The 11396-nt window shown below is 40.4% G+C and overlaps 1 protein-coding gene across 2 annotated transcripts in view; it reads right to left on the bottom strand.

Annotated features, from left to right (window-relative positions):
- cabp2a (calcium binding protein 2a) overlaps positions 1–11396 on the bottom strand; it is a 34860-nt gene that overhangs the window by 990 nt on the left and 22474 nt on the right. The window contains exons 1-5 of one of the 2 annotated variants that reach the window (XM_034860765.1): positions 8727–9153; positions 8283–8504; positions 2754–2784; positions 1098–1232; positions 733–842 (exon numbers count right to left, since the gene is read on the bottom strand). In XM_034860765.1, coding sequence (XP_034716656.1) covers positions 733–842; positions 1098–1232; positions 2754–2784; positions 8283–8504; positions 8727–8774 — 546 coding nt within the window. In that variant the 5' untranslated portion in view covers positions 8775–9153. Of the gene's footprint in view, positions 1–732; positions 843–1097; positions 1233–2753; positions 2785–8282; positions 8505–8726; positions 9154–11396 lie in introns of those variants that run through there. The other variant, XM_034860776.1, reaches the window with a different exon arrangement.

The raw sequence follows: 11396 nt of genomic DNA, 5'->3' as shown, positions 1-11396 counted from the left end.
TAGTCCACAACATCATGGCCACCAATTCGTCAGCGTTGCCACAACGGAGTGAATGGCTTTGCTGACATCTTTCTCCGCCACCAGTGTTTTATTGGAACTAAAACTCTAGTGCACGGCCTCAACGTCATCGCTCTCAGCCACTCCTTTTGTTCACTGACTGGACCGGTAAAGATTTGTCCAGAGAAAACCCAAGACTTCACCGTACACCCAGACGATGGACTGAAGGAAAATGAAAATTGAGTGGAAGTACTGTATGTCGGAGGGCAGAGCCAGGCTAGGGATTCAGGACCTCAGTGACAAAAAGGTGGTATATTTGGATAAAAGCATGGACTGTATAAAAGAAGTGGATGTAGCTTCTGGATCTAAAACATGAAGCCAATGTTCCTTAAACCTGCATTCTGTCCTGTTTTTTTTGTATGGTCCTATTTAGAGTAACATTTACAATTAAGCAAGGCAATGCTTTTGTGCTTGGCTTGTAAATGCCAAGCACAAAATTGTTAAATTGTAAATTTTTTTAAAATAAATTAACTAAAAACTAAGACTACAATACAAAGAGAATTTTCCTATGTGGCGTGCCAGCGAGACGAGGAAAGGCTGGTCACGCAGTAAGCCCATTTTTGACAAACTACTTGTTACAAAACGATCAGTTGTAGTCTTTACCTCGGTCCAGGCCAATGTGTGACGTCCACTTATTTTATACAGTCTATGGCTAAGTTAAATTATATTGCAGACCTCTTTGAAGGCGTCCCTCAGCTCCTTGACTCCAATCATGTCTGCAGTCTCAGCGAGCATTTTGGGACCCATCAGTTCCACAAAGTCCTCAAAGTCCACTTTGCCGCCACCTAAAGGGTACGGACAAACACATTTTTAGTGATCATTTTGTGTCTTTAACAAGCAAACAAAGTGATAACCACATTGATCAGTTAGTGCCCAACGTGATATGTGACACATTTTCCCAATGCAGTGTTGGAAATGGAAATAATAGTTTTAAACAGTCTAAAGAGCCATGCATTATGGGCATACAGGGTGCCCTCTTTCTGTTTTGTGTATCCCCTCTCTAAGTGTATTTTGTGCTGATGTTTGCATGCAGGACTCACATATCTGCTGGCTGAGTTCTATCAGTTCCATCTCTGTCGGCATGTATCCCATAGTCCTCATGCACTCGCCCAGGTCTTTACAGCTGATGAAGCCATCCTTGTCTTTGTCAAACTCCCTGAATGCCTCACGCAGCTCTGCAGGGAACACAAATGTTAGAAAGGGTGACTGAGTTAGAGAAAGATAGACATATTGCATGTATAAACTCTATAGGTCTTATGTTAAAACCTTCTAGAATTTTGACTTGATTGTCGCATCTTTCAAATGAAGGGTGGTTGATGGTTACGTTTTTTGCTGGAAAAGGAGAAAATCCTGTTGATAATGGTATTAGCTACGTCCCAGTTCAGGGGCTGCTGGGTTCATCCTTCATGGGCTTCGAAGGCTGAACCAAGCGGTCTCCAAAATGAGATTGTCTGATCTGTAGAGTATTTCCTGTTTGCGTCGAAGAGCCGCTCCTGTTGCCTAGCAACCTTGACAGTAGCTGATAAGCGATCAAAGCATTACCTACAACACCTAAATAAAGCCAGAAGTTGTCTCAAAGAGAATGGGAAAAAAATAATCAACCCTCATGTAGCCTACGTGTGAACATCTCATCAGTCAACTCACCGCGGGGTCTTTGAGCAGGACTGACCGGCCACATATCTAGCTACTCCTGCAGAACTAGCTGGCATCAGGCAATTTATGGAGGTTTTCAATCAGAAGCAAAAGCGGAGCACATTTATAATTAGCCATATATTTTCGTGACACTGCCTATATTTGACATCTACACAGTTAATTTCTTGCCTAAAACATTTTCAGAAGTAAATTTAATAATGAAATAGCAGATGTAAAAATGTGTAAAAATAAAAGAATTAAGTGAAAAATTGGTTGTTAGCGTTTGTGTATGCCTTTGCTTCTGATTGAATACCGAAATGAATGCTGGTAATCCTGGTGCTGTGAAGTATACCACAGTTCTACAAAAGGAGGCCGTATTTGTGGACCACATTTAAAAGAGCCTTCAAAAATTAATTAGATGGACAGCCTTCGTCACGCCGGTGGGACACAATCGGTACACGATTGCAGCCTCCGAAGGCTGCAAGGCCCTGAATTGGGAAATACTGTAGATTTTGTCTCTGTATGTGTGTGCTTTCTTTTTAAAAAGTCGTTCTTGTGTGTGGCAGAATTACAGGAATGCAATGCTAAAATTGCTGGACTGCATTATTACCAAATAGGGAAGAATTAACACATGCCAATATGGTTTTACATTTGAATGTGGTACCATGATTTGTTTACAGTGACTGTTGATTCTTTAAAGTGTTTTTAAGCAGTCAATGTAATTTCTTCAGTTAATCTATTATTTTCAGCTTCTACTTTAAAAAAATTTGGTAACCATTTCTTCCACAGTGAAATCCCAAATCAGGGAATGCAGAGTGTGAGAGTGTTAACCAGACCTGAGGAATAATATTAAATTGTGAATAATAATATTATCCCTATGAATAATAATCCTTCACTTTGATCTTCCACGGTTCACGTGAAAAGAATCACACATGTTTTTTCCTTTTTTTTACCGTCAAACTAAAGGTTTTGAGGTTTGAAAGGAAGGCAGTTCAAGGAGATGACCAGGGAACAACTCAGGGAGCAAGGATTGGGATGAAGCTTTTGACATCTCTGTAGCTTACCTTCCATTTCCTCTGGTCGTAGATCTCTGTCCTGCGTCAGTGCGTACGGAAGACAGAACACACATACAGAGATAATGGACAGCCAGTCAGGTTAATCACACACTTTCAATCTCATTCTCTGGGTCTTGTTCCGTTTTCCACTCACACACGTTCACAGTGACAAAACACGCAGCAAACATTTTAGTGCTTTGGCTTCTATTGTTTCCATTGCTCCAGTGAAGCATTTTTGTACCATGTTAATCGCCTGAGCAGAGATTCTATTGCGGGATTATTTGGGTTTTGGTCTGACTGACCCTAATAACCTTTTTAGTTGATCTGCTACACAAGCTTGTGTCCAATCTGATTGGACTGGCGGAGAAGCTTTGAAAGTCTGCTGTGCATATGCTCCAAAAAAGCATTTAAATGCACCGTAAAAAAACTCTCTCTCTTTCCTAACACACTGGAATAAGGCACACACGTCTATTTTATAGACGTTATGTATGTTGAAAGAATTCTGAGTAACCCCCCCCCCCCTTAAATTTGAAAACCTAATATGTCTTAAAGATGAGTTTCAACAGTAAATCCGTGACATTTTTAGCTACAGGAAAAATCTATTTACAGTTTGTTTGGCTTTAGTGTGTGGTTGCATGGACAAAAGGTGATGCCAGGAGAAGTTTGCTCTAAACATGCTGTGACATCAGCAGCAGGAATAATACAGGCCTGGATTAGAGGATTCGGGGGAGAGAGAACAGTGGCAGGGAGATTACAGATGTAAATTGTATTACGAATCACGAAGGCTTATCACTTTTTCATTTCTCGATGTGCCGCTGATTTGTTTCATCTGCATCTGGATCCGCATCTGCATCTGTGTTACCGCCAGGTCTTGATTAACGGACATTTACACACCTCAAGGCTTCAGCAAACACACTACGTTCCATTTTGTCTTTTTTTGCTCAAACACAGATGCGGGGACGCAAATGTGTTCCTCGTTGTTCTCGTTTTGTTGTTTTTCTGTTTTTATTCCCAAACTACTAGTACAACTGGTTGCTTAAGAAAACGAAAGCAACCCAGCATCAACAAAAAGACATGTTGGCCCCCTATTTGCTTTAGGAGGGATTCAAGTTATTCTATTATTTAGCAACAATTAGATGCTACCAAGACCAAAGGAAAAAAATCGTAAATGCAAACTAGACCCAGTATTGCATTCTGTGCTCATATAGTAGCTTATTTCAGTTTTGAGAGAACAAAATGGGGATTATGGGGGGATTAAAAACCAGTAAAGGAAATCAGTCTCAACCTATCAATTTCATGATCTGTGTAGCCTGTTGAGGAATTTCATCTGTAAAATAAGAAAGTTCAGAACTGTGGTGGTGGCTCACTGGATTGAGACTAAAGCCATACAGCTTTGACATTGATGCTAAGGTCAGCACCTAACGGCCGGCCGGTGTTCACCATCATTTTGTAGGATATCCTACATAATTGTTGTGCATGCATTGTTGGATGATACCATATGAAACCCTTCATCAGAAGGCCTTGACTAATGCTATTGGGACAATGTTGTTAACATGTTCAGTTGAAGTGGGAAACACCATACATGCTGGTTGGAAACCTTTATTCTTTTCCATGAACATCCTCTTAGTTTAGCATGTTAGCATGCTAACATTTACTAGATAGTAATTAACACAAAGTCCAGGTATGGCTGATCACATTTTATTTAGATGTTTTATCATAAAGGAAAAACATATTTACTCTCCTTTAAGCTCAGTTTTTGGTGTCCACTAACTCCTGAGCTAAAACTCTGGCTAGCTGCTGAATGTTTTACTGTGTTTACTAGCTAAATGCCAACCTTACACCAAATGACTTATCAAGCAATTCCAGTGTCAGAGACAAATTTCCAATTCTGGAATTAATCCTGAGAGTCTTGCTAGAGTTGGGGCGTGCTCCTGTCTTCTCAATTGCTTGGTGTAAAATGGTCATAAAACTCAGTCTTTTTGACTTTTTTACGTTCCAACAAAATCAAACGGGTTTGATATTATCGTAACTTTCAAGTCTCTGTAGTGAAATCATGTGAAAATTGTCAACAACCAATGGGTGCGCTCCCTCCAGCATCAAACAGAAAGCAGCAAACCCGGTAGAGCCAGTGTGGGTTATGGTTGTAAGGACGCTGCGCTAAGCTAAACACTAAAGAGGAAAATGATGATTTACATCGCTTTTGAAGCACGTCATCCAATAGAATGTTGTTGCAATCTTGCAAATTATGACCTTGCAATCTTGCACCTGGCGCATCTTTGCTAGGTTAAGACCGACGCAGTTGTCAATTTCCCAACCCGCACCCACAACGTTTAAACAGCAAATGCACCTGCTCCCATCTGTGGGCCCTTTGGACGTGCTGGTCTTAAAGGGAGGTGTGTTCAGGTGAATTCTTGGCATATTGCTATCTTGAGTTAGTTGAAAGTGACCTTGCCATTGACCAACAAAAACCTGGTCAGTAAATAACGCAGCATAAGCCCGCTTCACCTCGTGGAGTTTTGGTGGCATTGTGCCCATGCCATATTCGATCGACTTGGGAGCTTTCACGTCACGCATGAGCAGAGCTTTTTCTCCTGAAAATCTCTCCTTCCTGCGTAGCAAATCCTCCATCCTGATAGCAATGTGCCAAGGTAAAAACTTGCCTGGATGGTAAAGGGAATGGGAGATGACACTTTGATTGGTTGATTGCATGTTCCGGCCCCAAACACACCTATGATTGATTAGGACACGAAGTGCAACCCTTTTGAACCATGCGCCTGGCACACGGACACAGATGGGAAGTAACGAAGTACAAATACTTTGCTACTGTACTTGAGTAGATATTTCTGATATTTTTGACTATACTATTTATTTTTGTGCCGACTTTTTACTTTTAGTCTTTACATTTTAACCCAAATATCGGTACTTTCTACTCCTTACATTTTACAAAATTGGCTCGTTACTTATTATTTTGTACAAGAGGTCGTCATGTCAGAGAATATCGCGAACGCGCGTTTCACACCTCAAGCACGGCACAGAGAGCTAAAAGTGAGAGAAAAGAATAAGAGACTAGCTGTCCGGAGGATAATCAGTTGAGATTATGAGTGTGAGTCCTTGATGTGTGATAGTTCTTTCACATTTAAAGTAAGTTAGCTAGTGATTCTATTGTTGTGTTCTTTATGTGTCTCCGTCCGTGTTTTAACAAACACACCTGGGGCCAAGTTGGAAACCAGAATCCGCTTTAAATACAGGTCTAATCTAGTCCTCAGTAACAAGTTTCAAATCATTTCACTGGAGTTATCGTTATTATTGGTTGTGTCGTTAATACCGAGTTCAATCTAATTGGATGGGAACACACTGTACTGACAGTAGCCTACTGTACATTGCACTTGACGCACTACAAAGACAACTCGACAGATTCAGCGATGGTGGTAACATTATTACATATGGACGGCGACATGATTGAAAATGAAAAAAAACAGAGATCCCAGAGATTTGGATGACAAGCAGCAAGACGTTCCTGATCATCCTCGGCCTTATCGGAGAGAGATGTTTGAGACAGTAGGCATCAAGCATGATTCCTGGTCAATCTGCTGGGGAACTTCTTAATTAATGTCTGTTTAATAATTCATATTTGATCCTTTATTTTCTTTCCAGTAGCCATATTTGAGCACACACACATACATGTAGATTCATTTAAATGTTAAGGGGAAGATTAAAAATAGAAACTGGATCTGTGAATTCTCACAGAACCACAACTGAATTCATATCTTGATGCTCAGTCAGAATCTTATTAACCTGGAGTCCCAGGCTTTGTCTCAATAATCATATACAATATGTGATGTTTTAGGTCTATTGGCAGACATCCATTTAAAATGTAGGTAATGGCATATAAAGAGCCTTTTTTCCATGTCCACTCAAGTTTCCCAGCGTGCACTCTGGTAAAATGTGTGGTCCAGGTAGCTTTGCATAAAAAATGTCATTTACAAGGCTACTTTTACCTTTATAATTTAAGTAAATTTCCAAGCCTGTACTGTGTTACTTTTACTTGAGTAAAGAAGTTAAATCACTACTTCCACTTTTACCAGAGTATTTTTAACACAAGTATAAGTACGGGAAGTGAGTACTTTTACCATCTCTGCACACTGACCCTTTTTTCCCGCTAGCAAAAGTGAATTCGTACACGCCTTAAATGCACCTGAGTCAGGTGCTTAACAACATGCACTTAGATCGTTAAAATAGGACCCTGACTCTAAAATCTCAGTGGTATGATGACTGTTTGTCTTGAAATGTGATATGGTTGTCTTTAGATGTGATATAGTTTAAGTCTACTAGTGTATGGTAAGCAGTAGTCTGTCTGCCATTTAGGTTTTACAAAGTGGTGGGCTTCTAAATGTATAAAAAAAAATTATAAAAGTTTATAAAAATAAATGAAGAAATGTGATCAAAAAAACAATCAAAGCGTTGGACTGAACTGAAACCAACCAAAACAAATTGCGAGCTGTAAAACCAAAGCAAGTTAACAGATGCTAAAATGCTCAACAGAGCTGATAGGAACTATGGAGTTGTACATTCCTCTCCCATTAACTCTCCTAGGCTGTAAACAGGAAGAGTGTCATGGTCCCAGTTCAAAAGAATTCTTACAACTTTTGCCAATGGCATTGCATTTAACCGTTATACAGTGAAAGAATATAGTCTATTTAAATGACATTAAATACATGATCAATGACATCTAGCCCCTATGGTCTCTCAGTATATTTACATTTCTCCTCTAGGCTCAGCCCAAGCTCTTCCAATAACTCAGGAGCCTATAGCTGGGTAAAGCACCGTGATCAGTGAAGACGCCACCATCCTAATGGCTCTTTTCAATTAGCGCCGCTAGCTGCACAGTCAGGCAATGACCCTGTCATTGATCTCTGCCATGTACCCGTCTTTCCTTAAGACATTCATCCGAAATAAGAGGCCAGCATGATACATCCAGCACTGTTAGAAAGTGAATTTATGATCTAAATTACAATCAGTTAATCTTTTCTATTACCCATTCTCTTACAGCTTGCGGCTCCTACACACCACAGTATGTGAAAGAGATCTTTTCTGACAATTCTTTCTTTACAGTTGTATTGCGCCAGTATCATCCTCAGTTGACAAATGCATTGGGAAAATCATTTGACTGAATTGAACCCTTTTGATTATATAGGATTAAAGATTTTTTTAGGCCAAAATAAATCATATTCAGCAAACAATCACAAACTCTTATGACATGGTAGTGATATGGTGGTGTATATAGGGTTTGAGGGGGGTTGACATTCACAGGGAGACATTCTCACTGGTGGAGATGGGATGGAAGGCTGTGATGATGTCACACTGGACATGGAAAACTTTGCCACAGTGACGGCACTGTGAGGAATCATATAATTCTGTTCTGTGTATTTGTGTGTGTGAAGAATATATGAAATCATGCTTTAATGAAATTTCCCCATTACATTGTGTGTGTGTGTGCGTGTGTGTGTGCGTGTGTGTGTGTCTGTGTGTCATACATACAAGCTGGCTCTGTGCAAAGCTCTGTCTGAGGAAGATACAAGCAGGCCCCACTAAGTGGTGCAGCATGTTGCAGTTCTTAACCAGAGCGCACAGGGGCTCATCAATGTCCTGCTCGCTCCCTCCTTCTTCCTCGTCATCCGTGTCTACCTCACCTGCACCCCCCAGGCCCCCCAGCATGGCTGCGGCCAATGGGGCGCCGCTTTGTCCGATGGGCAACTCCCCCTTAGAGGAGTGAAACCAACCATATCAGGTACTGCAATGAAACTGGACAATTTAATCATACGTTCTTGAATTGTTTTACCAGTGATAAGTCAAATTAACAAAAAGATGTATTTGTTTGTTAGAAACCAAATCTACAAATCCTTATCTTATATATCTTAATCAATTCAAACTCACTTTTAAAATCTATTTTTCTCAGCTGAAAGGAATTTAATGAATCCTTACCTTCTTCCTTTTACGGTTCTTTTTAGAAGCTTTGTTAATGTTTCCCATCTCCCTGGCCGTTTATTCTTGTCTTATCCTCCTCCTGTCCCCCACACTTCTCCCTTGTTTCTCTTCCTCTCCCTCTCTGCTCAACTGTCACATAACAGTCCAAAATCCATACTCAATCCAGGGCTTTCCATGGGGCAATGTCTTTCACACCCAGTGAGGTAAAGGCACCACTACTACTGAAAGCAAGTAAGGATCCCTGGCAGTGCAAGTGCTGCAATCCAAGATCCTATTGGTCAAGTGAGAGGCAAGGTAGGCATATGATGTCGCCATCAATATTATAGGTTGTCGGAAGCTGTAATCATGAGCTTTGAGACATGTAGTGTGATATTATGGAATAGCAGCAGGGTGCTGCAGACCGACGGGGTGTGGTCAGGTGCTGGGGGGGTGGGGTGGGAGAGCTGGGTCATATCTGGGCTAAACATCCCGCTGCTGCCAGATTCAGGCTGTGATTGCATGACGCGGCCATTTTCTCTCTCCCTTTATATTTCTCTCTCTGCCCCTCTCTCTCTCTCTCTCAAACATGAACACACACTTTTTTGCCCCCATTTATCTGTCACTCCCTCTCACCACCAGTGATCCCTTGAATTTCGACCGACTTAATCTAATCCATCCCGCCTACCTTACTCTCTCTGCCTCTCCCAAAACGCTGTGTTTATGGTCTCAAAATGACTAGTCTGGCAGAACTCAATGTTTTTAGTTTGTGTTTGTGTGTGTGTGTGTGTGTGTGTGTGTGCGTGCGTGTGTGAGAGCGAGAGAGAGGGAGGGGGGAGTGGAGAGAGAGAGAGAGAGAGAGAAAGAAGGAGAAAGAGAGAGAGAAGGAGGAGAAGAGAGTAGATTAATGATGGAGTGCTGACTGCCCGTTTAATCCCTGGTATTTCAGATTAGAGGGAAAGAGTTTTGTTGACAGGGTATTTGAGTATGGGCTTGGAGTATAAGTTTGAGAAATACAATAATATTTAAATATTACTTTAAATTAAAAATACTATGGCACAGAGGGAAGTGGAACAAAAGGACCTTAAGAAAGTTTATGCGGGGGGGGGCAATATATACAGGAAATGTAAAAAAAGACTAGATTTTGTATTTCAAAAAAATCCCTTTATTCATTAATCTTACTCTTTAAAGGGTAAGTACTGTGCTTTTCAGCCTAATTTTCCTATATTTTTGTGTGTAATTGACTGACGGGAAGAACATTCTTTGACATTGGTTCATTATAAGTATTAAGTAAGATCGCTGCAACGGCAAAACATACAATATATTAATCTGAGCCTGTCAATGGCAAAACGAGTACTTTTGTGAAGGTAAAGGTAAATCTAAACTGGACTATTGCCATTTTAACTTACATTGTAGCTTGTTTCACCACTGCCTACTGCAGCGATCTGGCTTAATACTGCATCAATGTCGAAGATTGTTGTTAACATCAGTCACTTAGACAAAAAAACATAGCAACATAGAGTCCAGGTTGAAAAAAAAAATGGTAATTACCTTTTTGTTACATTTTCTGAATGAATCATGTCTCTACAAAATGGCCTGATGCCATTCTTTTCTAGTGGAAAAGACTAAATTCCTTTCATTTCATGTAATTCATCTTCGATTTATTTACATTTAGTTTGAATTTCTGAACCATTCCTGTCTGTTAGACAATTTTGACTTGATCCCAACCAAACTCAGTTACATTTTCTAAGTATTAAAAAAGATTTGATAATAATTCAACTGTTTAGTTTTATTTCCTGTTCACCTTATCTTCCGTATGGTCTGGTCAGTAAAAGTCCTGCGTTGAAACTGATATTTAAGTAAAAGTATGTACTTTCAAAAGTACTCAATGCAGAAAAATGCTCACATTTTAGAAACGTGTTTAATGGTCTACCATTTCAGCTGGACTTGTAGGCCTGTATATTTTTGGTTAGTTTAAGTTATAATATAACATGGTATTTTATAAACTACATGTGTTTTGTGTGCAAAAATCTTATATTGTAAAGTAAACCTATCAGATTAATGCAGTGGAGTAAAAAGTGCAATATTTCTCTCGGAGATGTAGAGGAGTAGAAGTAGAAAGTGGCATGGAAGGAAAAGACTCAAGTACTCAAATTTGTTCTTAAGTACAGTACTTGAGTAAATTTGAGTAAGTACTTAGCGACATTCCACCACTGCTTCTGACCACTTGATTCACTCGCGACAAGTCCTCCAAACCATACAACTACACAGGCTGCTTCTAAAACTACATATCCAAGCATTTCATAAATTATGGCCCATAGCAGTGGCAGGAAATACAATCCACAGGAAATCTTCTCATAGTCCTGCATTGCCAGACCGTCCTCCACAGCGCTGCAAAAGAGGGTCCGGCTAGTCCACACCGCAATCAGGGATGGGAGAAAAACATGCTTTGGTTTATCGGCCTTTCTTTAACCTGTTTAGCGTTCAATGTACCACTGGTGGTTCGAAATTGGGATCATGCATCATTTCTCGGTTTTGATCGCGTGTAACTTTTTCCCTGTGCGCGCTAGAAAGCATGTCGACACGTCATTGTAATCGGTGCTTGGTGGTAATTGGTGCCAGCACGTTCCAATGGACCTGGTTGCTAGCCAATAGCATGATTCTATCAAGAGATACACTCAAACTAAGCCA

The sequence above is a fragment of the Etheostoma cragini genome, chromosome 2, assembly GCF_013103735.1.
Source record: "Etheostoma cragini isolate CJK2018 chromosome 2, CSU_Ecrag_1.0, whole genome shotgun sequence".
NCBI lineage: Eukaryota > Metazoa > Chordata > Actinopteri > Perciformes > Percidae > Etheostoma > Etheostoma cragini.
The sequence above is the reverse complement of the archived record's forward strand: the minus strand, read 5'-3'. Positions and strand labels throughout refer to the sequence as shown.